At 40.3% G+C, this 27,698-nt stretch overlaps 2 protein-coding genes and 1 long non-coding RNA gene across 4 annotated transcripts in view; 2 read left to right on the top strand and 1 right to left on the bottom strand.

Moving 5' to 3' along the window:
- ormdl2 (ORMDL sphingolipid biosynthesis regulator 2) overlaps positions 1–662 on the bottom strand; it is a 6,523-nt gene extending 5,861 nt beyond the window's left edge. Inside the window, exon 1 of the mRNA XM_034877598.1 lies at positions 419–662. The gene's annotated coding sequence lies outside the window, so the exon portion shown is untranslated. The remainder of the gene's footprint in view (positions 1–418) is intronic.
- Positions 663–9,868: 9,206 nt separating this feature from the next.
- Positions 9,869–22,952, top strand: pan2 (poly(A) specific ribonuclease subunit PAN2). 2 transcript variants are annotated; one of them, XM_034877353.1, is made up of 26 exons: positions 9,869–9,992; positions 10,437–10,747; positions 10,847–11,016; positions 11,118–11,238; positions 11,378–11,455; positions 11,541–11,811; positions 12,391–12,736; positions 14,053–14,149; positions 15,031–15,150; positions 15,250–15,369; positions 15,472–15,600; positions 15,727–15,926; positions 16,049–16,197; positions 16,316–16,422; positions 16,530–16,628; positions 17,386–17,477; positions 17,826–17,970; positions 18,087–18,224; positions 18,343–18,402; positions 18,489–18,579; positions 18,668–18,825; positions 20,357–20,500; positions 21,233–21,412; positions 21,524–21,617; positions 22,386–22,577; positions 22,710–22,952. In XM_034877353.1, exons 2-26 carry the CDS (start codon positions 10,460–10,462, stop codon positions 22,742–22,744), a joined length of 3,624 nt encoding a protein of 1,207 aa, XP_034733244.1. In that variant the 5' UTR covers positions 9,869–9,992; positions 10,437–10,459; the 3' UTR covers positions 22,745–22,952. The 2 variants fall into 2 exon arrangements, with proteins under 2 accessions (XP_034733244.1, XP_034733243.1); XM_034877352.1 differs by having other exon boundaries at positions 22,386–22,589.
- A 3,495-nt stretch (positions 22,953–26,447) lies between these two features.
- LOC117947943 lies at positions 26,448–27,646 on the top strand. Its single transcript, XR_004657366.1, has 2 exons — positions 26,448–26,710; positions 27,483–27,646. It is a non-coding gene; the product is annotated as an uncharacterized LOC117947943 (long non-coding RNA).
- The last annotated feature ends 52 nt before the right edge of the window (positions 27,647–27,698 follow it).

Raw genomic sequence — 27,698 nt, 5'->3', positions numbered from 1 at the left:
CCCATACCCCCGCCCACCATACATCACTCAGCTAGCTACATCTAGCCGCAACATCCTGACAATAACGTTAACTACCGTTGAAAACGACAAAAGCAGCAATAACGCTTAATTATTAAATATGACACGATGACATTACAGTAACCCGTTCACACAAAGCCGAGTTAGTTTAACTTTCAGCTGACGTAAGATGACATAACGTTCGCATGCTAGCTAGCTAGCTAACGTTGCCAGTTGAGCTGCTATCTACAGGTTGACATGCTAACGTCAGTTCAAAAGTTACGTTATTTAGGACGTAACGGCTGCGGGCAGCAAGTCAATACTTAAAGGGTAAAATATCATGTTAAATTGGGATAAATTAGCCTCGCCCACAGGGCAATTCTAGGTTTAAAACTTTACATTTAAACGGAGCCAACTTTACCTTCCTGTGTCGTCGTAGCTCACCAGGAAATTCCTTTTTTTTTCTTCTTTAACCCCGCCTTTGTTAGCTTCGGGCTGGTTTCTCTGCAGCGGCGGACATCTGTCAAAGCTCCAGCATCGGTACGTGGTTAATGTCACAACAGCAGGATACATAGGGATGACTTATGTTTCAGAATATCACTTTTAAAATCTTTCCTGTCTAGTGATAGCCACGTATCTCCAAATTTGGTGATTTTGAATTTTTCTGATAAACTGAGGATGAAGTCTTCCTTTATGGCAGTGGTTCCCAAACTTTTTCAGCTCAAGACCCTAAAAGAGAAATTTGGTGTCTCTCCGGGACCCAAATTTACAAAAATACACCATGAATCATTGTAACATCTACATTTTTAAACTGTGGGCAAAAGACGGAACAAACCATGAATTTAAATGTATATGAAGTATATTTATTCCATTATAAAAGCAACCAAAAACAGAAAAGGTCTCTATTCTCCTTTCTGTGTCTCACCCCTTTCTCAACTCATGTTCTCATCCCCTCCTAGGATAAGAGAAGAGAGAGAGACCCCCCCCCCACAGCATCTGAGCTGAACAGACCAGTGGAGCAAAAAAGAACGCTTTTTGATTGAATCCAAGATTAAAATGCATTTGACTCCGCCAATTGGCAACCCAATAAAACGGGTCTGCGACCCATTTTTGGGTCCCGACCCTAAGTTTGGGAAACATTGCTTTATGGGATGACAGATTTCTCCTATACTTCTTAAGCTAAATACGTTTTTAGAGATATGTGGTTCTTACAGGACAGCAAAAGCTACAAACATATAAGGATTTCATAGAATATGATGCATTGCTATAGATTAAACTACCCACCAGTTTATAAAGGAAATAAAATGAGCACTTATACATGGACAGAATAAATACAACATACACATGTATGCAGCAGTAATATTAAAACAAAATTTCAATACTTTAGGGGCATTTTACTTAGGCGAAATACTTTTACTTAAAGCCTACTCTCGCCAAAATGCAACCTTGGGTCTTTTTGTGAATGTCAAATTTTCATTTAAAAGCATAATTAGGACAGAAGCCTACTTTTCAGTTTCACCATGTTTTCATTTTGGGTCAAATGGCCTTTTGATTGGGAGAGCTAGGGCAACTTCTACGATTACATCAAAATCACTATTTTTAAAACACTACAAACACTGAAAACAATGAAACTTTGCTCAAAGTATCACCAGGGGCTCTAAACATGAACTTGAGCATTAACCCTTAAGTTGTCCTTGGGTCAAAATTGACCCGTTGTCAATGTCAACATTAAAAATATCTAAAAACATTGGAAAAAAACATTTAAAAAAAGCACCTGCAACATTGAAAAAGTAACAAGAATGTTGGAGAAAAACGGCAATAATGTTGAAAAAAAGTGACCAAAATAGGTTTTTTCATGGTTGATGGAAAGACAACACAAGGGTTACAAGGTACACAAACTCTTTTCGACTGGCGAGATGGCAGCGACCGGAAAAACCAACAGCTAAAGTGAGTCTTTGAAACACTCTTTTTAGGAAACTCTGTGTACAGTTGCTTCTCTCAGCCTAATAAGAAAAATCACAAAATTAGGTTTTACACATATGCTGAAATAGAACTTTAGACCTTCAGAAATTGAATTTATTCTTTAAAAGCACCACAAAAAATAGCCCATAGGTCAGCAAACTGAATGGCATATAGTAGTTGGTACAAAAGTGGTTTGACACCAGTGGTGGAAAGTACTCAACGTCTGGTGACATTCTGTAGTTTTGTTTTCACAGATCCTTAAAACAAGTATTGTCAAAGCCTGATATAGCTTCCCTCTGTGCCACAGTGCTCCATTGTTGTCGTGCTGCGCTGCGTTCATCAACAACGTTTTTAATTTCCGAGATTGTTCAGGTGCCGCTGGAAATTCCGCCGGCTGTCCCTCTTTTCGGCCGGACGTCCGTCACCTTCCGCTTCCTTTGTGTTGGTGTTCTAAACTCCGGTCGATTTATGAGGACTATGGTTAACTGCTCTTTTGGATCTTTGCAGGGTAAATCCAGATGTCTGTCCAATCTGTTGCACGACTTTTATCTACTTTTGTACACGTGTTCCACCAAAACAAGTTCCTTCCCGAGGCTATTTTGCAGAGGGGTCATTGCAGAGTTAGCGCCGCCCAAGACGATTGTGATTGGTTTAAAGAAATGTTCCGGTGATTTTGTGGTAAATGAATTGTCGCCGATCCAGACTACACTAGACCTAATGGGACCTTAGAGGTAACATGAACTGTACACATGGCCCTTAAAAGGCGGTAAGCAGCAGGTTAAGAGCATGTTTTTCCCTTAGGGCCTCTAATAGCTTATGCCTCTCCTTTACTGCAGAGAGACTCCTTTGTATGTATCCTTTGATTCAGATTTGATATGCAAAACAGCAGAATTGAAAATGAGCCTCCCATCGACCGCCTACAACATGTAAAGGTTGCGCTTACACCTTAATATGTCAATAATCAGTAAAAAATAATTTAATAATATAATATACAATGCATAATTTATAATTTATACTTATAATAAGTTGTACTTTTTATTGATCCCCAGTGGGGAAATTACAATTTACACTCTGTTAGTAATCACTAGACACAGGCCTGAAATACACACATGCTCAGGACCTATTCATGCACAAATGGAGAGATGTCAGAGTGATGGGGCTGCCAGTTGGGGGGGGGGGGGGGGGGTACGGTGCCTTGCTCAAGGGCACCTGGAAGTGCCCAGGAGGTGAGGCGGCATTTCTCCATCAACCGATCCACACTCCGTGATGATATGAAATAAGGGGCATCATGCACAAGGAGTACTTTTGCTTTTGATATTACTTCTGTACCTTTACATAAGTGCAATTTCAAATGCAAGCCAATTTTGTGTATACTACGTTTATTTAAATTCTTCCACCACTGATTCAGACCTAACAGCCTATAACGATTGATACCATGTTTTTTTTTTAAATAAGATACATATCATCAGGACAACTGTACTCTTGTTTGGTGTATCATATGCACAATCAACGGTCACAAGGGTCACTGTATCTTGAGAACTTAATTGAGGAAGTAACCAGATGGGGATGTTTGTTGTTGTTGGCTTATCCAGCGAAATACAGTAAGTACATGACAAATCCAGATCAAGTAATTTATTGAAAAATATGATTTACATCTGCATGCGTACATTTTTAAATACACAGATAATATCTAGGTTGTACACAACCAGTATCTTTTCATATTGTAATAAATTGAAGTCAAAGTGATTATGAGAAAATAAGTGGCTTTCCGTGCAATTTTGCAGAATATGTCATAAAATGTGGTCTGATGTTTCTCAAAGTCACAATAATGGCTATGCATCTATCTAAAATTGTGACAACAATTGCATGTTTTGTATATAAAAAAAAAAAAAACTATTTTCTTAAACATGTAAAGAGTCAGGTTGGAAAAAGAAAGTGAACCCTCGATTTTACTGCAATTTTATAGCAGTGACCTGTCCTGCATGCGTTAATCATACCTCCACATTGGCTATGAGGAATTTTAGACCATTTCCCCACAAAACGCTGTTATTAAAGTGATATTTCAGCCTTTCATGAATGACTTTCTTCAATTCATGCCACGTAATCTCAGTTGATTTGAGGCCAGGATAGACCTCAAGGATTCTGAAACATTACTTTTCTTACGTCTAAGCCCATTTTTGCTTCAAATAACTGACAGCTACCCTGAAACTTAAACATGTAAAATGTATTTCCATACTTCTCAGGGCATTGTTTTCTCAATTAGTAATGTTTGTTAAGGCTCAGAGGCAGCAAACTTCCTACTCAGTGCTTCACTAAGGATAATACATCGGGATGATGTAATGGATGGCTATTTGTCTTTTGCGTGAGGTTTTCACAGAACATCATCCCAGTAACATAATAGAACATGCACGTTGCCAATTTCAGACAATGTCATCAATTTTATATTAAGGGAGAGCCATGCCTTCGTCACGCTATGTTTTTCTTATTAATGCAACATACATAACTACCTCAGTGACTTTGAGATTCGACAGGTCCTTAACTGCAACCCAAGGATCCTCCACTTTTTATACCTTTCTTTACCATCTTACCTCATCTGAAGAACTCTGAAAGCATGTGAAAAAAAGGAGAAAGCATGCAGGAAGTTGTAGATCTCAAAAGAGCTGCAGGATATTTGGTTGGATTAGAGCATTGGCAATATGAAGTATATCAAATATCATGATATTCTTGACCTAGTGTCTCAAATGGGATATTTTGAAGATATGGTAGGATTGACTAAATATTTTCACCATGAGATTGTAGATAAACAATCATCAGAAATGTGGATATAATAACAAGGTGGCAGCTTGAGCAGTCTGATAGGTTAAGAAAAGTACATGACTTTACTGCAATGCCGCTTTTAAAACTAGGAAAATACAAAAATTATGCCATTTTACGGTATAATAACATTCAAAATCTAAGACAATGTCTAGTCTAATATCCCAATATACTTTATATGTATTATTGATATATTGCCCAGCCCTAGTCTGGATGTTGTTTTGTAAATTAATTCACAGAAAAGTACAGGTAATTTATTAACTCTTCTAAGAGAGGAATTTTTTTATCATGATTGCTTCAGTAACTAATACACAATATTTTAATTGAACTGCTACAAGTGAGGTTTTTCCCTTCAATGAACTGTTCAGTGATGGGGAAAACCTCACTTGTAGCTTTTAAATAGTTCATTTGTGAAGTGGTTCACATGCTATTCACATGTTATTTTTCTTGACACTGTATGACATCAAATCTCACCTGACTTACAGTAACACTTGATTTTCCTGCGTGCATCATCCTCACACAAACAAAAGCTATGTGCACTTATGCTGCCCTGCACAGCAGTTTTCATGCTCGCAGCATAACAAACCCTTCTTCTTTTTTTTTTTTTACATACAGTAGGGTGCTGTAGAATTCCGACAAAGCCCTCTGGTCCATTACTACACTACGTTAACTTTATCAAAAACAAATGGAGGACCTCAACAGTTTGCTTTTCTTTAGAATGAGCACTGCAGTTTCACAGGACCTCTGGTGCATCTTATGCTTACTTTTCTTATTGTTGTTGTGTTATTTCATGCATGCATTATGTCCTTTTTTCCTTATTTAACCATATCATGACGATCTAACCTTTCTCGGGAAGCACTTTGGAAAGTCTCTTTTTAAACAGGTGCTAAATAAAGGATTTGTGCCCTGGCAGATGTGCAGACACTCCACCTGTAGATGTAAACATCAAAGTTGGGACTTTCTACCCTCAAAGACAGGATGAGAGGTTGAACAAATTCTGGTTTCTAAGTCACTCTGAGAACAAACCTCTGTGTTGAGCAATCCGGTACCTTTAGCTCACGGCTACTTCCTCTTGCCCAACGTCACACCTTCCTTTTTTTTGCATTCAGATGTATTAGCAACACAGGGAAAAGAAGTGAGCACTATAATAGAGGCACTGACTGGAAGGAAGTATGCAGGAAGTTGTAGCTCTCAGGAGTGTTTAAGGAAAGCACAGCTTCCTCCTTGTCCCGCATATTTGTTTGGGTGTTGCGTGGCAAATTCATTCACAGAAAAGTGCAGGTAACTTCCTAACTCCCCTGAGGGAGGAATTGCTAATCGTGATGCTTTAAATTCAAGAAATAATCAGCATGATGCCATCATTTATGAACCATAACACACATGATGCGGGAAGTCATATTGTTGGTCATGAATATTGTCTTTATTCTGAATAAAAAAATAAATAAATGCAATAAATAGGATTAGAATAAATATGTTAGATAATAATTCCATTGGAAATACATGCCATGTATACATGGGAGAAACAAAAGTGGAAAGACTATTATCAGCAACTGAAGGCTGTACTGGAAACTTTGATCAATGTGATCACAGAAGGGATGCTTGTACAAATCCCAGCTGCATGTCAGCAAACATTTAACCCTCTACATGCACTTTTGAGCCGAGCCTTCTGTGTGGTGAGCCGGATCACCAACAGCAAAGACTCGAGCGGTGAGGATGGAGAAGGAAAAGAGCCTGTCCATGGTGTAGTGGCACAGCAGAGCCTCTTGCCATTGGCCAATGGGCTGAGTATCTTCTTTACTGATGTGGGACTCCTGCATAACCAGAAAAAAACAACTTCATTACCAATTTTGATCTGATAAATGCCGCACAGACTTCTGATACACCTATGTTTTTACATTTAACTTCAGGTGATCGAGCTTACCTTCTGGTCATCCATCCCTGCCTTTGACATCACACATTTTGTCATATCTTTGTGCAGCTTGTGCATCGCCGGCTTCACTTTACCGACAAACGCTGAGCAGCTTTGAAATCCGGCAACCCTCTCCACTGCAGACTCGTATCTCACCAGGACGTCGAGTAGCTTGCCAAGACATGTCTGAGGAAGAAGAGAATTCATTGTTTTTGTTGCTTGCTGTCACTGATATGATGGCATATACTGACATTCATGTGGTATTTCTTTTATGTGTTGCTGGTTTTGATGCTTACCGTAGGCTTCTGTTTGAGGGTCACGGGGTCACACATGTCTCCGGCCTCCATCCAAACCAGAGCCGTGTTGAAATCCGTCTCATCCTTGGATCCATTTCTTGCCTTTACAGATAGATTTGAGGCAAAAATGCTCAGTAACTATATAATTAGTCAGTAATTATTTATATATGTACAGATATAGAGATGTATTGAGATATATAGGGATGTCAAGCAATGAATGCTGGTTCATACTGCTAATTTAAAGTCAATTTACCTAAATAAGTGGAGCCAAATGATCACTAATGATATTTTCAAGTTAGAAAAATCTGCTCAGTCAACACTTCATTTAAAAACTCACAATAAAACAACTCATTTCTAATCGCATAGTTAGATAAAAGACATGTTTCAACATGATAAATATATTTGTAAAAAAAAAATACATAACATGACTTGAGTGAACAAAACACATTCTTGTATGGAAATACAAAACTGTATTTCGTTGCAATGTACCTGTCCATGTGTAATGACAATAAAGTTGAATCTAATCTAATCTAAAATGTTATTTCCAATATTTTGAGTGTATTCTGCATTCATAATAAAATAAAAGAGCTTACCTCTATTGATACCATTTGGGCAATGTGATTGAGTTCCAGAGAGCTGCTGCGCACATCCGCGCATGCATCCTGCAGAGAGCGCACGGCAGGAGCGCACGACGCAGCCGCGAGAAGCGAGAGGAGGACAGCAAGAGCCGCGAAACAAGAATCCATTTGTGTGTTTTCTTCTTTTCTTCTTCTCTCGCTCTTTATCGTAGTGAGCTGTGGCCGGTCAGTGTGTCCTGCTGGGAGTGATGTGACGCCTGTGTCACATCACTGCTACTTTTAAGTGGCACACTAGTGACCTCACGGGGCTTCCCCCCCCACCATCCCACAGGTGAGTTCATGGTGAGTACAAATCAATAATAATAATAATAATGATGTAACGCACCCTGAAGAAAAGTGAGTTCAGAATAATTACATCATATTATGTTATTATGAGTCACACAAAAAGGGAAGAGAAATACCAGTGATGGAAGAAGTAGACTCAGGTTTACTAAAACAAATAAAAGATGGAAATACTACAAAAAATATTTTATTACACGTAAAAGTCCTGGAAAAATAAGTTGTAAAAGTTACTCAGTATGCAGCATGGCTTACTAGCGTTATGGAATATTTTTCAGTTTTTATCACTAATGAATAAGAGCATTTTCATAATTTTAGATGCTTTGTATACTACTGGGTAGATTAGTAGTACTGCATCTGATTGTATCATGCTTTTAACATGTCAAAAGTAACTATAGGTGTTGTGGTAGTAGAGTAGAAGTAGCCTATAAAGTGGCATGAAATGGAAATACTCCAGACAAGTACAAGTACGTCAAAACTGTACTATAGTACAGTACTGGAGTAGAAGTACTTAGTTACATTCCCCCAATGAAAAAGGTGAGGTGACGCTTAAAGTATTACTTAAAGGTAATCTTACCCTGGGCCATTACAAACAGGTTTTTTTTATTCTAGTATTTAATTAAATATCCCTCTATTTTTCATATTTAATGTATTTCCAGATCCCCAGTCATCAATATGGGGTTACATAATGACAAATACTCAATATTATGATCTGTAATGATTTACACTTATAATATAATACAAGGGTGTGTGTGAGTGATAGACAATTCTGTTGAGTGTGACACACCAATTAACCTAAATGTGTCCTAATCAGGTTTCACATCTATGGCCTTGTCGAGGAAGTGAGATTAACCTTTACATTATACTGTGAGAACGGATGAATTCTCCTCACCAATTGGACAAACTTTCCATCTGTGTCTGGGATCTGCCCCTCTGCTCTACCAGAGAAAAACCTTTCGACTGAATTTTATTTTTTTGAAAGGAAAGGAAATGATAAGGGAAGGCTTACAATATTTTTGTGCTTCCTTAATCTTTCCCATTGATTCATTCATTCATTCATTTCAAACATTGGTAAATGTGGAATAGTGCTGCTAGGCTACTACCAATTTAAATGTACAGAAAACAATACATTGCTGCTCAATTTGTCGACTTTTAGTACATGGACGATGTTTTTACTAAAGATAGTATTTTGTGCTGTTTAGACCAGGACTGGAATCATCCAGTAGGGGGTCCTGGGCAAACTGATGCTGTGGGCCCATTTTAACCACTCTTTCACCCCGGCCCGACTCTTTTAAAAACAGGAATTTGACACAGGGACACTACGTAAGGTTTTTATCATTTCAGTTTATTTAGGCTGTAACTACTAGTAGTTTAACTTATCGATTATTCTACCAATTAGTTTTTAAAATAAAATCAATCGATTTCCAATGTCTTGTTTTGTCCAACCAACATTCCAAACCCCCAAATATATTTAGTATAATAAAATTTAAAACAGAAAAAACAACAACAAATCCTCTCATTTTTAGAAAGTCGAAACAAAAGAGTGTTCGGCATCTTTGTGTATCAAATTATTTAACAATTATTTATCAATTATTAAAGTAGATACCGGTTATTTTTCTGGTGATTGACTCGTCTGCAAATTTGCAACGAAGTTATCAGATATTTTACCTGAGTGAAAGTAGCAATACCATGGTGCAGTATCAAAGTACTCAATTAAAAGTAAAAATACGGCTGTCAATACTATTTTGTCAGCAAAATGTAGGCTACTTAGAATCTCAAAAGTACTCATGTGGTGTGTCATTGGTTAGATATTGGAATATTACTGATATATTTATGTACAGTTGAGTTGATTTTTAACAACCTGGTATACTGTTGGGTAGTTAGTCTATCACAATTTATATTCTATAAACTGATCATATGTCTTATGTATAAATCTTGAACTAAAAAGTTACCAGTTACTAATGTGTTACTGTGGGTCTTGAACGCACCCCCGTTTGCTCCGGAAGTGTTTAATTTTTAATTTAGTGTGTGTGCATGTTATTGTTGTGAATGCAGTGAGCATGGCTTCCTCTACGGCAAACCATATCACAATAGGAGGTCGGTGTAAACTTTACATTGATAGTTCATAATTTTTGAAACACACACTCGCCAGTAATGTCGACATTTTTGGGATAGCAACTGTCAAAATGTGTCTGCCTCACGCTAACGTTTGCTAAATAAGCTAACAGTTAACGGCAACTAGCTAGCTGACCAATAATTAGCCACAACTGTAGCTAGCTAGCTAAGCGATAAAACATTAGCTTAGCTTTTTTAACGCATTCCAGGAATGAATGCAACCTTGGCTTTGAAGGCTTTTTCAAGCAGTTCACTATATCGTTGGTTAGCTTCTGGGGCTACTGTTAGCCAAGCCAAAGCTAACATTAAAGATAGCCTAAAGATAACTTTATGGGTCGATACTTGAGTTTGGTTTATTATCAAGAAAACAAAGTTTATTAGCGAGGGGTGGTATTATTGTTAATAGAAGGTTTCTTTCCTCTGCAGGTTGATTTAGCTGTAGCCTACCCATGATGAACTTTGACAGTCTTGACCCTGGGATGGGTGAGTACCCACCCAGCCTTCACGGGACTCTGGACACGGGGATGGAGCCCTCCATGGACCCCCACCTTAACCCCAGTTTACTGCAGGGTGTGGAGCTTGACCCAGAGGGCCTTGCTGTAACAGTCCCCGAGCCTGTGCACCTCATGGAGGGAATGTTCTCAGAGCTACACAGTGCAGTTTCAGAAGTCGGCATCCCAGTCACTGCAACCCATTTTGATCTCCAGGAGGAAATGCTCTGGATGGGAAACCACAGAGTAAGATTATGATTCGATTCTGGAATATAGACTTTCTAAAACATGCAGGCTGCTTAATTAAGATGCACAAATACTTATTCCTTCAATCATTCTCTTTAGGGTCACGTAACCTCATTCTTCGGACCTACAATGGGCCGCCACTCCTCTTTCCAAGCACATGCAGCAGATGACATCAGACACATTCAGAGTTTGGAAACAGGCGTCCTGTTCCTTTCCAAGTGTAACCTTAAATGCCACACTCGCGGCGGCCTTGTTATGTTTGATTACCCGTAAGTGTCACAAAGTATTGACTGGAACAAATGTTCTTGTTCTTTGATTGAGATTGATTTTAGACACACTGCAGCCGTAAACTTGTATGCGTGCCTTCCAGGATGGAGGAGGGAGCTGATATGCACAGTCTTCTCATGACTGATAACAACACCTTGCTCATAGGTGGATTACAAAACTATGCGGTTGAATTTGACTTGAATACCGTTCAAGAAACTCAAAAGGTGAGAGATTGGGATAAAGTTCATCAACATCCACAACTCATCTCAAGGCAAAATGACATAATTTGCCATTTAATATAAGACTAATATACGTAAAAGCAAGTGATTAACTGTTTACGTTCTTGTCACACGCACTTGACAGTTCACTGTTGATGTACCTGGAGTGGCTATAATGCGTCAAACCGGCCGTTTCTTTTTCTGTGGACACACCTCTGGCAAGGTAAGGACGAGTTGATGAACGAGTTTGGGAAAGATTTTCATTTTGGTTTACAGAGCACTCACGTTCTCCCTGTGTTTAAAAACAGATAACCCTTCGGGACTTGCGTAGCTTCAAGACGGAGCATGAGTTCGATGCGTTCTCTGGCAGCCTGTCCGACTTCGACGTTCATGGAAACCTTCTGGCTGCGTGCGGGTTCTCCAGCCGAGGAATGAATGGGTTGGCGTGCGACCGATTCCTTATGGTGTATGACCTCCGTATGATGCGAGCTGTAACGCCTCTTCAGGTGCATGTGGATCCCGTCTTCTTGCGCTTCATTCCGACCTACACGTCACGCCTGGCAATCATCTCCCAGACAGGTATCAGCCGGGCAAAGTGGGGGTTACCTCCATGCAAGTGCTGTAGTCAGTGTCTTTGTAGACTTGCTTCTCTTGGAGAGTTTGGTCAATAAATGTGACACATGCTTAATTTTATAATAACATCGTCATTTTAGTATTTTTGCATCACACTCTAATACCTATTAACAACAATGGAAGTGTTTCCTGAAAAGTGGTACTTGCAAATGATTGTCCAGGCTATATGTACCAGTATTTAGTTACCGTTGCCACCTTGGTAACAGATAATTGAGTGAAAATGTTTCTTGAATACTGACACACAACCACACTAAACTGTGCTTTATGCAAATTGCAATACTATTCATTCATTTACAAGTGCAATACATCACATGGTTGTACGGAGAAATATTTTTTGGGAAATTATTGATTCAGTTTTTGAAAAATATTCATAGAGCGCTATTTATTACGCTGTTTTCATTTGTGTTTTTAAAAAGACTCCTAATTTTGTTCACGCTTTACATTTCTGTGTTTTTCTGTATGACAATAAAAGGAATCTTGAATGCAGCTTGGAAGTAATGTTCCACCTCCTGTTCATTCGTCCAGGTCAGTGCCAGTTCTGTGAGCCCACTGGACTCGCCAACATGGCGGACATTTTTCACGTCAACACTGTGGGCCAGCTGCTCATGAGTTTTGATGTGTCGTCCAGCAAACAAGCCTTGGCCTTCGGGGACTCTGGGGGATGTGTGCACCTGTGGTCGGATGCTCCAGAGGTTTCATTTAATGACTACTCACGGGAGACAGAGTTTGCTCTGCCTTGCCTTGTGGACACGCTGCCTCAGTTGGACTGGAACCATGACCTGCTGCCCCTCTCGCTTATCCCCATGCCACTGACCAGCACAGAGCAGCTGTTGTCGGAATGGTCCATTGCAGGGGCTACACCCAGCCCCAGGTAGGAGTATACTCTGTCTTTACCTCAGCTGGTTTTGTATTACCGGTAATTAGAAACACTAAATAAAAGCAACAACACTAATATGTAATCTCTATTGTATCCAGAGATTATCAAAGTTATTCTTCTGCATCTTAGAGCTCCATAATTGTCCACACACTTTAAAAAAAACACACTAGTAAGCCAAACTGTGCACTAGTTGAAATGTCCCTTTTTAATATAATTCAGGGCACTATAGTTAATCTCAAATCAACTTTAAATACACCATCCTGCTGCTGGAAACAATCACCAGTGCACCAAATCTGCAGCCACACGTTGTTCCCAGCAAATAATTTTATTAATTAGTATTAATACTGTTTTAGGAAATTATTCAGCCTTTATTAAACGTGAAATCATATTTACATATTTATGTTCTAGGAACCAACGGGCTTGGGACTGAGTGCAATAGACAAGATAGGGAAGTTGGAAAGTATTGAGAGACAGACGAAGGCATTGTTGGTTTTAGTCTCTTCCTGGGATTTGCCGAGCACAGCAGTAATACAGAACATCGCCAGCTTTTTCTTTTAGCTTGTGGTGAAAGTTGACATGCTAACATCAAACCAAAATCAGATGTATGATCTCCCTGCATATACCATGAAAATGTTTAGTCACAGCGTGGAACTTATTCATTTCTCTTTTCTGCAGCTGTGACTAAATAATTCTTTTGTATCATGTCAGTGTTTGGCGTTGTCATGATGTGAGTCACAAATGGAACAATTTGAAACAAGTTGAGGGCCAGACTGAGACACATCACATTTTTATATAACCGATTTAATTGGTATACAACCAGTATTTAAAAAAAAAAAAAAGGAGTTATTTTTGCTGTCCAGATTTCATAAAAGCAATGGCCCACATTTGAATAAAATAATTCAGACATTTTCAGCGTAAAAAGGGTCTCATTGCTCAGGGGAAACTCATTGAAGAACAAACACGTTCCCATGCCAGGGAGATTAGTTAATATGTAACGGCACAATCACAGGAAGCTTATTCACTTTTGAGAGCCTTCAAAGGTAGCCGCACTCAGTTGCCGGTTTATTAGGTATCACAATCCTGTAATAAATTTTATCTGCTAGGTTTTTCTAATATTAGTCTTCCCTTATTGATGTACATGTAGCTTTTGCTTAGACTGCATACGTTAAACCTAGGTGTACCTAATAAACTGGCATCTGAGTGTATCACCTACAGTATTTGGGTAGTGGCGAGTGTCCCCTGTCTGTTCATTTTTCAACTGCTCTCATTTATTAAAGTTTTGCCTCTAAAAACGCCTTTCTTACCAACAGACGAGCTCCCCCCGTGGACCCAGAAATCCTGCGCACAATGAAAACTGTTGGCTTCATTGGTTACGCAGCAAATCCTCGCACACGCCCGCGGAACCAGGCATGTCGATGTAGATCTTACATGACTTCACATCAGCCTTTTGTTCTCGTGGAAGCCGTCAAAAAACATGAAATGTTTAAGCACATTATGGTTGTTTATGGTTTATTGTGTTATGCGATAATATTGTAGGTGGTGGGCATTTTCATGACTGTTTGAGCAGAAGGGAAATATTTGTTTGCTTCACCTGTGCACCTGGGTTCTTTGGGCTTTGAGAGGGTGAAGCTGGGAGCGAACACTTTTGTTGACCGCACAACGCACAGCATTACGCCATTATTTCTACTCACCAGTTAAATGTTTTTTTTTTTCTAGTCTTAACGACTACTCAAAGCGCTGTTACATCATACAGGATACATTCACCATTCACACACATTCATACACTTTGGCCGAGGCTGCCGTACAAGGTGCCACCTGCTCATCAGATATACACTCACACACATTCACAATCCGAAGCGCATCTCGGGGTTCAGTGTCTTGCCCAAGGACACTTTGACATGGGACTGCAGGGCAAGGGATCGAACCACCAACCTTCCGATTTGCAGGCAACCGCTCTACCACTGAGCCACAGCCGCCCCTGTTAACAATTACATTGGGTAACAGCAGGGCTTTTTTGTACATATGGAAGAAAAATAAAAATAAAATAATTGCAATACAATCATGAGCGCGTCACATGTGTGCATCACTGTGTTAAGTCCCTAGCGGCAGCACTCTTTTGGACTGCTTACAGCCGCAACACACGTAAACAAGCTAAAATATTTCGTTAACAGCCTTAGTTGTGTTATTTCCACTATACTCAGATTTGGAAAACAAACTAATTAGCTGTGTTCATTGTCATGTTTGTACATAGATTTCGATCTAAGCTCTGTTTTCTGTGTTGGTTTCAGGTTCCTTACAAAGTTAAAGATGTGGAGCTCGATTTTGATAGTTACAACCAGGTCCCTGAATCACCAATTGGGCGTGATGAAGAGCCACATCTCTACATGGTGCCCAAAAAGTACAGAAAGGTTGGATGCATTCCATTATGGTGTTTAGCTGTTTTTAATTTTTTTATTGTTGATTTGTATAAAAATGAAAAGTATTGCTTGATCTTTTTGCGGCATCAGGTCACAATTAAATACTCCAAACTTGGACTGGAGGACTTTGACTTCAAACATTACAACAGAACCTTGTTTGCTGGCCTGGAGCCTCACATCCCCAACGCCTACTGCAACTGCATGATCCAGGTAAGAACCAAGGAAGGGTTTTAGTGATATTAAATAAAGACTGTTTTTTTTTTTCACCCATGCAGAGTTGTTTTTGCTCCTGTTTCTGTGTTGGCACGTTAGGTATTATATTTCCTGGAGCCAATCCGGTGTCTTGTGCAGAATCATTTGTGCCAGAAGGAGTTTTGCTTGGCCTGTGAGCTTGGCTTCCTCTTTCACATGTTGGATTTATCACGAGGAGATCCATGTCAGGTAGATATCAGTTATTGTTTCTCTAAAATAACAGGAGTTTGTTCCTTAATCCACATTGTGTTGCAACTGCACATTGTCTCCCATGTAGATTTCCCAATCCAACCTCTTCTATTTCCTCCTCTCAAGGCCAGTAACTTCCTCCGAGCGTTTCGTACCATTCCAGAAGCCTCAGCGCTGGGTCTAATCCTCGCAGACTCAGATGAGCAAACGGGGAAGGCCAGACTTGGCCGCTTAATCCAAAGCTGGAACCGCTTTATCCTCACCCAGCTCCACCAGGAGACACAGGAACAGGAGGGCCCACAGGCCTACAGGGGAGCCAGCAGCAGGTCAGAGCAGTCAAATAAAAAGCACGTCCAGTCTGAAAGAATTCCGGGCCCGAGGGTCTCACCATTCAATACAATCAAGTTAAGGCTGGATGTAATTTGTTTGTATTGGGTTGATTATCCAGTTCTCTGGGTTCCTCTGGGGAGTCCGCCATCGGTAAACTGTTTGGATGCGAAGTCGAAAACAGCAGCCTGTGTCGCTGTGGCAAGGAGACGGTCCGCTCCTCCCTCACGCTGCTTTTCACCATGCATTACCCTGAACAGAACTCTCAAGGTACTCTTCATACTGCTGGGCATATATAGATGTGTAGCTGTCTTGCCCTGAGACACTAGTGTGTAGGGAACCTGGGGCAGATAAAAGACAATAAATTAATTTCTCTTTGACTCTTCAGAAAAAACTGTAAAGGAATACGACTTTGCTGAGATCTTGAAAAAAAGCATCTGTCTGGAGCAGAGCACTCAGGCGTGGTGTGAAAACTGTGAGAAGTATCAACCCACAGTGAGTTCCAGATCCCGCTCACACCCATCAGCAGCTCCTATTGACAGACCGTACATCTGACAGTCTGATTTCCACCCTGTTCACAGTGTTTCTGTGTGCTACTGTAGGTACAAACACGCAACATCCGATGTCTCCCAGATGTTCTGGTCATCAACTGTGAGGTGAACAGTGCTAAAGAGGCTGAATTCTGGAAGGTTCAGGCGGAGGTAAATGAATTTATTTCCATCCTTGCACGTTTCAAACGTACTTTTAAGATTAAAGGTGTTCTAAACAATGTCACGCGTGTCTTAGGCTACAACATTTTTTGTCACATACACCAAACATCAACAAGATGTCTCTCCCCAGAATACACTTTCAAAAACATCTCCTCACTGTCTGCTAGCTGCCTGTCCCCAGAACAAACTGTAAAAAAACATCTCCACACTATCTGCTAGCTGCCTTTCCCCAGAACACACTGTAAAAAACATCTCCTCACTGTCTGCTAGCTGCCTTTCCCCAGAACACACTGTAAAAAACATCTCCTCACTTTATGCTAGCTGTCTGTGCCCAGAACACACTGTAAAAAACATCTCCACACTATCTGCTAGCTGCTTGTCCCCAGAACACACTGTAAAAAACATCTCCACACTATCTGCTAGCTGCCTGTCCCCAGAACACACAAAGAACATCTCCTTACTATCTGCTAGCTGCCTGTCCCCAGAACACACTGTAAAAAACATCTCCACACTATTTGCTAGCTGCCTGTCCCCTGAACACACTGTAAAAAACATCTCCTCACTATCTGCTAGCTGCTTGTCCCAAGAACACACTGTAAAAAAAACATCTCACTATCTGCTAGCTGCCTGTCCCCAGAACACACTGTAAAAAAATAAACGTCTCGTTTTTCTTGTAAATACTTTGAACGTCAACAAAAAGCATTGATTGACAATGAATTACATGATTTTTTTTCTTTTTTCTTCACAGTACGCCTTCAATAAGGCGATGCAGAAAGAGGCGCAGGAACCTGCAAAACCCAAAGAGCCCCCACCCCCCATGCCCACTGAGTGGTGCTTGGAGTAAGATCCCCTTTATAATATCAAATAAATAGGATTGCATCATTGATTATTTCTATGGTGGATTAAGGTTTTTGATTAACTAATGACTTGTTCAGTCAATAAAACATTTGAAAACAGTAAAGAAAAAGCCCTATTGTAATTTCCCTTTAACTATCTTGTTTTGTCCAAACAAGAGCCAAACAATCTTTAAAAGAAAGAAGACCATCAAATCCAAAAAAAGCTGGATCTATCACGTCTGGCAAAAATAGATTTAAACAATTTGTAGATAATAAAGTTTCTAATCAATTTTCTATCTAGCAACTTGTTCTCTGCAATAACGTATCACACAAAAACTGTGCGTCCTTGTAGCGGGGAGGACATGGGCAGCATGGAGGGCATCACCTTCAACACTCGGGCGGAGGATCTGCGACACGTCTGGATCCCTCCGACTCTCAAGATGTCCATCAGCAAAAGTCAGGGACTGGAGATCAGCAGCTGGCCCGAAGGAGAGGAGGTGGGCAAGGGAGCGCTGGAGCAAAACACAGATTTTGGTTCTTTTTTTTTCATTTTTATTTACGTGAGTTAAGATTTACATGCAACTAACGACTCGTTAACACTGTCTCCAATCAGTTAAGTGCTGCTGAAGAGGAGGAGGGGGCCTCTGTTTATGACCTGGTGGTCACGGTGCCTCATATCCTGGACGCTCGCACAGGTGGGAACTTGGTTGCCCACATCAAGGTGGGAGAGACCTACCATCAAAGAAAGGAGGTGAGCTTTCATTGGAAAATGCAGTCTGAGAGAGTCTCGCTTCTGGGAAGTTGAGCCAAAGTGTAGTTAATGTTTTATGCTGGGTCACATCAGACTTTAACATGTTTGTCTGTTTCAGGGAGTCACGCATCAGCAGTGGTACCTTTTCAATGATTTCTTAATTGAGCCAATTGACAAGGTAAATGTTTGATTTAATTAATGCAAATCAAAGGTCACGTTTGGAGTCCTTTTTAAAGATGTTTTTTTTTTTTTTTTCTCTCAAAGACCGAAGCTGCTCAGTTCGATGTGAACTGGAAAGTGCCCGGCATTCTGTATTACGCCAAGAGGAACTACCACACCAAATACGACCTCCGCAGTGAGATTTAGGACATTACATCTGGAGATTTTTACTTGTAGGTTGGCATTCATTAATGTACCCGCTCATGCTTTGCTGTTTGTCTCAGTTAAAAATCCCATAGACGCCAGCGTGCTGCTGACGGAGGCCTCGTTGGCCCGGAAGCAGCGGAAGAGTCACGCCACTTTCATCCCCCTCATGGTCAACGAGATGCCGCAGGCCAACGACTTGGTGGGGCTGGACGCTGAGTTTGTCACGCTCAACCAGGTGAGTCTGGATTATAATGCCACTGTGTGTTTACCGCACTCCGACTCACACAGGATGTTCACATGCACTCAAAAAACCAGGTTACCCAGAGAATTCAGGTCATCAGAAAACATGTTTACAAGTTTCGTAACTTACTGTGATGGCGAGTATACACACAGCCGTCAGTAATCAGATTCCTCCCCTACTCCTGCTCATATTTTGGAAGCATGGCTTGCTTATTTGAACTGTATTGAAAGACGCTGCATCTTGACATTCAGTAGAAACCAACATAGTCAGACTTCTAGAGGTAGTTCAGTTGTAGTTGGAATGAAATATTTCATCGCTCTTTCAAAGGACCTCTCCTCTCAATCCCTAACTCCCCATCTTAAAGGAGAACTAGCATCAACGTGTGTTTACAGGTGTTAATTAGGGACTATTACTGCGTATGTAGAAAGAAAGTTGTTAAAAGCCTCTTGTGGCTCCACAGGGAGCTGTGCGTAGTCTGATAAATTTGCGCTGAATACTAAAAGTTTGAAAATTTAAATAAATCGTAAGTGATCTCACCTCTGTTGCAGGCTACTGTCTCAAAGCTACAATAGCTGCTGCTAGCATAACACGCCCAAATCTCAGACTCAGTTGGATTGTGGCTAATATAGGCATTAGGTTTTGACGAGGGAGAGGAATGCATGGAAAAAAATATATATCTTTCAAACATTTCCTGTCATACAGGTGTTTTTTGATGTGCTGTCAAAGTTAGAAATCCCTGTCGCTGCCAGTGTGCAGTGTGTTTAAAAATAAAGTATATTGTGTTCGATGGATGAAAACCATACATTTTTCTTACCCGGGCATTTCAAAATGATACACTTTAAAGTTGTACTTGCAATACCGTGAAATAGTGATATATTTTTGCTGATACATACACAGCCCTGGCTCTGTAAATGTGCATCTCAGACCAAGCCACACAACACTGTTGTGTTAGTGCTGGTGATCAGGACGGGGGGGACGGCCATGGAGGTGTAAAGAGAGAGGAAGGGAGAGGGAGGGTCAGTCTGGCACACACTAACGTTCTGAAGGAGGCATGACGGGGGGCGGCCTGTCTGTTTGGGAGTTCAGTTTAAATATCCACAATCTTTGTCCAGAATCACAGACACCACCTTTTATTACTGAGGTCTGTTTACCGAGTTATTCTTTTCTTTGTTTGTGTTCGGCAAATTAAACCTGTCAGGAGGTGACCTAGAGTCTTAAAGTCTTTCATAACCGAACTAAAAAAACATAACTCTTCTCTTTCAGGCAAAGAAACATGGACAAACTCATATTGCACTGGCCTGAATATTATGAAAAAAACAAAATGATAGTATAACTCGAATCACCTCAATGTGAATAATGCGTTATTGTTAAGCTCTGTTTAGAGTAAAATGGTTTTAAAATCTATGGTCAGGCATTCATTAACAGTGTGTTTATGCTTGTTATAATACAGTTTTTGTTATTGGTAAGCCTTAAACTTCACGTAACAGCACCCAATAAAGCCGGCCTATGATGTGGATGTTTGCAGGAAGAGGCAGAGCTTCGCAGTGACGGCACCAAGTCGACCATCAAGCCCAGCCAGATGTCTGTGGCCAGGATCACCTGTGTGAGGGGCCAGGGGCCCAACGAGGGGGTGCCCTTCATCGATGACTACATCTCCACTCAGGAGCAGGTAAACACAACACATAACACAAACCAGAACTCATCAAACACAGAACACATTAAAGGGAGTGCTGAGTGAAACAGGATACCCCTGACTGACACCTTTTCCCCCATCACTACCCCTATCATGTTGCCTTCACTGTCATCAAACCGCGTTCTTTTGTCCGTGTTAAAAACATTTATAAGCAGAGATGTTGAACTGTGTTTTCTTGTATTTGCAGTAAGCATTACTGAAACATTTCCTGATCTTTTCTTGTGCTTCGCCCTTTGCTTAAATTTCATTCTGTCCTGTGAAAATAAAGACCTAAATAGCCCCCAAAAAAAGAAAGAATACCGTAAATCTTTGTAGATACCATTTTCAATATAGAAATAACCATCACTGCGCTCTACAGTACATTGGTGTGAAACTCAGATTAAATACATTTTAGCTGCACAAAATGGACGTTTTGTAATCATTACGGTTAGGATATTACAGCACTTTCAAAATAAAACGAGATTAAGCACAAGCATGTCAAATGCCATGCCGGGCCAAAACAAAGGGAGCACGGGCCCCACATTGGGCGGCCTCGGTCTGAAGAGGACTTTCTGCCCACTTGATAGAAAAGTCTGTATTCATTAGTTTTGAAACATTAACCCTGAAGAAGAGAGAGTAGTGTTTTTCTAAACTTAATCCTATTTAAAAAAAAAAAAAAAAGTTCAACATGTGTGGACACCTGACCCTTCTGAATGTCTGTTCCCCCAGGTCGTGGACTATTTGACCCAATATTCTGGCATCAAGCCAGGAGACCTGGATGCCAAGATTTCTTCGAAGCATTTGACCACACTGAAGTCCACTTACCTAAAGCTGCGCTTCCTCATCGACACGGGAGTCCGCTTTGTTGGTCACGGTCTACAGAAGGACTTTCGGGTTATTAATTTACTGGTACGTTAGATTTGTCTTGGAAGTTTACTGTGTAGTGCATGGCAGTGCATAATTAAAACCACTGGAAGGGGAACACAGGTGACGTAAGTCTGTTTCTTGGCCGTTTTTCAGGTTCTAAAGGACCAAGTCGTCGACACGGTCTACCTGTTCCATTTACCCCGCAAGAGGATGATTTCTCTGAGATTTCTGGCCTGGTACTTTCTAGGTAAGTAAGGCGGCTATAAGCAATATATCAGCTCACAGGACTGCATGAAAGGGGTCGCTCGCAGTGACAAATCTACAGAGAATTATCCCCTGTCTGCAGTAACTTCAACTCTACAGTTCATTGTTGAGCTTTCCGGCCAGCACATTGTAGTTCTGTTTCTTTTTCATATCTCACCACTGGTCGTTGTCATCTGCAGAAGGCACTTGTTCTCAGTGGAAAGTGTCTAACTAGCTGGTGGCCATGTAATGGAGCATTTAGCAGCTAAAGAGACAGACCTCTGGAGTTGGTAGAGACACAAAAACGAGGGCGGAAAAGAGTAAATGTTGGACTAACATTTATCAGCTGGACAGACATAATGACTCCAAATAGATGCTGATTTTTCTCTTTGTCTGCTGGATGTGGAAATAAGCAACTACGCTAACAAGTTCCCCTTGAAACGCTTGTTTCTGCTGCCTCCAAGTGGCCAAAGACATCTGTGATTGCACTTTTAGGGAGAAAACAATAAAGCACACACAACTTCATGTCTGCTTCCAAATGATTAATTGATTATATGATGTATCTGTGGACGGATAGTTGGTCAATTGCAGTTGACTTGCAGTTGTGCAAATCTCAAATGTCTCGAAGATATATTGTGTTTAATAGAAAGAAGTGAGTAATTTAGATAATTTCAATTATCCGCATTGTAAACTGGTGCTCAATGGTTGCGATGCAGCTGTGGGAATCATGACTAGGGGTTCCTAAGTGTCTGTTTGTCCGTGTGGCTTCCAGACCTCAGCATCCAGGGGGAAACCCACGACAGCATAGAAGACGCACGCACCGCCCTGCAGCTCTACAGGAAGTACCTGGAGCTGAGTCGCGGAGGGGGGAACGACGAAGTGAGGAAGGTCCTGAAGGGACTGTACGAAAAAGGCCGCCAGATGGACTGGAAAGTCCCGGACTCGGACACAGGAGATGGTCAAGGTAGCCCAAAAAGTACGACGTAACATTGAATTACATGTGGGCGGAGCCTAATGATGTGTTGACTTCAGAGTAGAGGGCTTCATGGGAAACTGAGTCAAGAGTGGATTGAAAGCACTCTCCTTCCTTCAACAGGTGCTGCTGTGTTTCCCTCTGTGATGGGGCTGTGAGCCGCACCGTGACACCTTCCCACTCAACAGCGTTAGCTGACACCTGCTAGTTCAGTTAGTGCCATGTTGTGTACTTATTTGCATTTGCTTTGTGTGAAGAGTATGATGGAGGTCTTTGTTCCCTGTACAGTCCACTTCGGCACGGTGCCTATACCGTTTTAGTCAAGTCAAAATTTCACTTTTTGTCCAGGAAAGGTTTCCAGAAAAAGGGATGTTATCATTTTGGAGCTTTTTATATATAAAAAAAAAAAAAAGATTTACATGTAAATAAATAAATGAAATGTATCATGAGCACCAGAAGATACCTTGTGTTTAATACCAGGAAGTGGGAAATATGTGTTATGTTTATAACATGGTCTTTCTATGAAGTCTATTCATATTTAACAATGCATTTAGTGTTGTCTGCTTCCAAGCTTTCTGAGAAATGTGTAACATTTTGAACGCTCGGTTGCAAATGTGCCTTTTGATTTTCCTGAAAGGTTTACTGGCAGATTAGGGTCATTCCCATTGAAAACACAAAGGGTGACATTTCTTTAACTGTAGGCGCCATGATGATTTTCAAATGGCATACATGCAGTGAGTTGGACTGTGAATGACGAGAAAATGTGTCTTATCTTTTTAAGTTAACATTAAGTAATTTTGCACTGGTCCCGACTAACCAACTGCAAAATTCTGCTCATGCAACCGTATTAACAGTAATGTAATATATAAAAATACATCCATCCCAGGAGACACTTTTTTTACTACTTTTAATATTTTAAATAATAAATGTCTGCCCCTTTTGTACAAGTAGGATTTGGAGATTTTTACTTGTAATGGAGTACATGTAAACATAAGTACATTAAATTAAAAAAAAAAACAGGAGTATCGGTCTTTTCATTAGATGATTATAAGTTATAGAATCCAGTAATGCATATTTAATACTGAAAATTGCCAACTGGAAGCTCTTAACAGCTGCTTACTTCCACAAAGTGGATGGGAGTTTATCTCATTGGTTCTCTTGTTTAGAGTGATCAGTATAATATGGTATTGTTATGCAAACAGTTTTCATAATAATCAGAGAAAAAGTACGTATCATTATTTTTCTAACATCAGTGGATCCAGAATAATTTGGATCTCCAGCGTCGATTCCCCTCCTGTTTCTGTTTGACTCGACGTGCTTTCCGTTTCCAGTCGTTCTTGTGAATAAAACTTCCCCTTCAACACTTTTGCATCTTTAATGAATTTTTTGCATCAAAAATGTCAGATGTCCCTTCAATGTAATATCTTTGACCTTCTCTGTATGGTGACAGGTTGCAGTGAACCAACCTTACAGCAGTGAAACATTTGCAAAGAAACACACACCTACTTCCATAGGCAGACCTATGTAGTTTTGATTTTAGGGTGATTTGTCTCTTAAGTGGTTGTTTTCTTCCACTCTTTGCTAAGCTGACTTCCCGGAGGGGGGGCAGGGCAACATGGTCTGGGGAACAGTGTTGGTCCTTTGGACAGTATAACGGAGGTAAGATGTTGACATGTAACTTTTTAAAGGTGCCCTGTCATACATGTTTCATTACTTTTGTCGTAATGTTTGAAGTTCTACTATGGACTCTTGACCTCATTTTTTGTGGCTAGAGCTGACAGGAGGTAGTAGTTCATTTTCACAACATAAATACACATGAACCTAACATGTTAAAAAAAAAAAAGAAAGAAAGGAAAATGGTTTTGTGTGGCACATTACCTTGTAATATCTAAAGTTCTACCATGGACTATAGACAGCCTGCAGGAACACTCTGCTCCATTTGTGCCAGTTCTCATTAATATTCAAAGAGCTAAGCTGCTTGACTCTGATTGGCTAACAGCTAGCCAATGAGAGCCTGGCTATTACAGCATCAATTACGGTTTTGTGTGGCAGGGCACGCTTAATAGACCGGAATTTCCCACACTAACATGGTGAACCTGCTATGTAAACAGCTGCTCCCGTCTTCTGATTACAAAACTAGCCTCTTCTGAAAACAACCCAAAGGATTATTATACATAAGGCTACTCATTTTAATGTTGTAAAACCAACGATTGAATATTTAACACCCTCTCATGAAGCCCACCTGTTGGAAGAAACAGTGTATATGAATGTCTGACAAGGCATTACAAATAATTCTCATTACTGGTTGTCTCATTGCAATGTTCTGTAGTCAGGGTACTGGTTAGGATAACAACATAAGCTGGAATGGAGAGTAACTAGTACTTTATATTACTTAAGTAGTTTTCTGGTGGTTTACTAGGGTTTTTATTTTAGGATACTTTAAAAAATATATACACTTTTTATATAAATTACATTTACTTCACATCTATACTTTTCAGATGAAGATTTTACATAAGCCATTGGACTACACTGCCACACTAATGTAGTTTAAAGTGCAGAGACTAGCTTCACGTGGAGCAGCTACAACTGCAAAATGCTGCTCATGCATCTGTATTAACAAATATGTAAAACATGTATAACATTGTTGTGTTGTTATGAGAAGGATATGAATGGTTTTCACCACTGCTGATTGATGAGGTCCTCCACCCAACCTTCCTCATTAAAACCATTTTCTTAAGAGTAACAATACCCTCTGCTGGCCGTTTCAACAGTTCAGATTGTTCTAGTTTATTCTCGTTACTTCATTTAATATAACAATTAAAACTAAAAGTGACCAGCACATAAGCTAGAAATGTTGATAAATTACTGCAGCTGTATGTATTTACAGTGTAAAACCTCATTCTAACCTCCATTACATCAGAGTAGAGTTATAAAACACACACACAGTCAGTATTGCAAACTGTTTATTCATAGTAAATAAAAAGTGTGCAATTCAGTGAGTGGGGAGAAAGAGAGGAGGGGGTGTTGGGGACGGTCGATGTCTTTGGTCCATACTTGGAGGGGATGTCAATGAATCAGTGGGAGACAAGAAAAGGCACTTGAGTAAACAGTTGTCTCAGAAAGGTTGTCTTGAGAAGGAGGACACAAAGTCTACTGGAAGAATGAATTAACTAAATGTCTAACCTCCATTATGCCTAATATGAATATCACATACAAAATGCCCCATGTGAGCACAAAATTATATAGCTACATAAATGTATTTACAGTAAGGAATCAGAAAATAAAGTGGAAGAAGAAGAAGAAGAAGGTGAAGTTGGATTTATCCCCTTTGGAATTCTTTACAGGCGGAGAGAAAAAAAAAAAAGGCAAAATTATTTCTTTGGCGATAACCTAATATTCCTGCAGTTTGGAATGTAAAACAAAAAAAGTGGTTAAAGTGAGGCAGACCCAATCTACTCTCTTTGAGGCATGATTGAACAAATCCAGCACAACAGAGATAAACGGAGTAAAAGAAAGAAAACATCTGAAACTACTGACGATGAGAAGCGGCGACGGGGGGGGGGGGGGGGGGGGGGGGGGGGAGCAACAACGAGCGACAAAAAACAAGATCTGGGCTTTGTCGGAAGTGTAAGAGACAAAACGTGAAGCTATTCCTTTCAGTCAAAACGTGTCGTCACAGCACATTTTCCTCAAAGACTGCAGACAAGTTAACGGTCTTCCCTCCACAAGATTAACTAATAATTACTGGGGTTTCTGAATCTCTCAAAGAAGAAGAAAAATGTCCCCGTCATATGAAAAACCCACAAGGAAACAAACGGACGGGGGGAGAGGACGTATAAGAAATTTGTGTTTTTCAAGTCTGCTCAAAAGGAAGACGACATATTATGGAGAAAATGCAGCAATTATGTAACAACCAGTCTTACATTACGGTCAAGTTGTATGTACATAACTACAAGAAGAGAAGAGGCATCACCAGGGGTCCCTGTCCCTAAATAAAAGCCCACTGCCAGAAGACAGGCCATGTCAAATCATCAGCACTGAGGTATGCACCAGCTTTGTGTTCTAAGCTGTGGACACTACGATGAGACACAACCAACAAAAACAGCCTTAAAGGGAGAATTCCGGTCCATTCCAACATGTATCTCTGTTGTTTGGTTTAGTTTTTCTCTCTAAAAGCACTCCACATTTACAATGTGCTGCCTACACCGAGTTATCCTCCTGCTAGAGTTAGCACCCAACGGCAAGTTTATAACCTGTTTTCAGCCTCTAAACAGGTTCAAAATGTCATTAAAAGTGCCTGCCCATGTGAAGTGATTCCTTCCAAGTGAACACAGTGAATCTGACTGCAGTAGATGTTAAAGAAATGCGCTTAGGGACCGTCTACAAACTACAACACAGAAAAGAGATCAAAACAAAAATATGTAGGCTATCTATTTAATGATTAAATAAGGTAGTGTCTCCAAAATTACCTCAATTATAACTTGTCTCCTGCTAGTTGGACCACAACACTTACGTAAAATAAAAATAAGCATATGCTTATTTTAGAAAATATGTTTGTATCTCTTCAGTGTTGTAGTTTGTAGACGTCCCTCAACACAGCTAAATGAACACAACTTTCATACATTTCTTTCACAAGCCTAGCAGTCAGATTCACTGTGTTTCCTCAGAAGGAATCCCATGGGTAGGCACTTTTGATGACATTTTGAACCTGTTCAGGGGTCAAAAACACATTTAAAACGGGCCCTGTTTAAGCCTGTAGGGTGCTAAGTCTAGCAGGAGGAGAACACGTTGTAGACCGCACCGATTGGTTTCATTTTTCTCTCTGCTGACAACAACTCCACTTTTACAAACAACATAGATAGATGTTGGAGATGACCAGAATTCTCCTTTAAAGAGTCTACTTGGCAGCCATATAGATATATAAATTAAAAAAAAAAACTAAGTTCAGTACAACCTTCCAATTCATTCATTGGTTTGATCAGTTTTACGTTCACGTCTAAGATGAATTGAGAATATAAAAAGGGGAAGAAAAGACCTTATTCTTACACACATTATAAATCGCCTGCTCTACAGGTACCATCGGTTTAGAAAGCCGTCATGATGCGGACGTCT

The sequence above is a fragment of the Etheostoma cragini genome, chromosome 7 (assembly GCF_013103735.1).
Source record: "Etheostoma cragini isolate CJK2018 chromosome 7, CSU_Ecrag_1.0, whole genome shotgun sequence".
Lineage (NCBI taxonomy): Eukaryota > Metazoa > Chordata > Actinopteri > Perciformes > Percidae > Etheostoma > Etheostoma cragini.
The sequence above is the reverse complement of the archived record's forward strand: the minus strand, read 5'-3'. Positions and strand labels throughout refer to the sequence as shown.

What these genes read in the sequence shown, in the direction of transcription:
- pan2 (XM_034877352.1), top strand. Translation starts at nt 10,460, where the DNA reads ATGATGAACTTTGACAGTCTTGACCCTGGGATGGGTGAGTACCCACCC. An exon ending in CCGTTCAAGAAACTCAAAAG is followed by an intron (nt 11,239 to 11,377) that starts GTGAGAGATTGG and finishes CGCACTTGACAG; the next exon opens with TTCACTGTTGATGTACCTGG. An exon ending in AGTTTGTCACGCTCAACCAG is followed by an intron (nt 18,826 to 20,356) that starts GTGAGTCTGGAT and finishes GGATGTTTGCAG; the next exon opens with GAAGAGGCAGAGCTTCGCAG.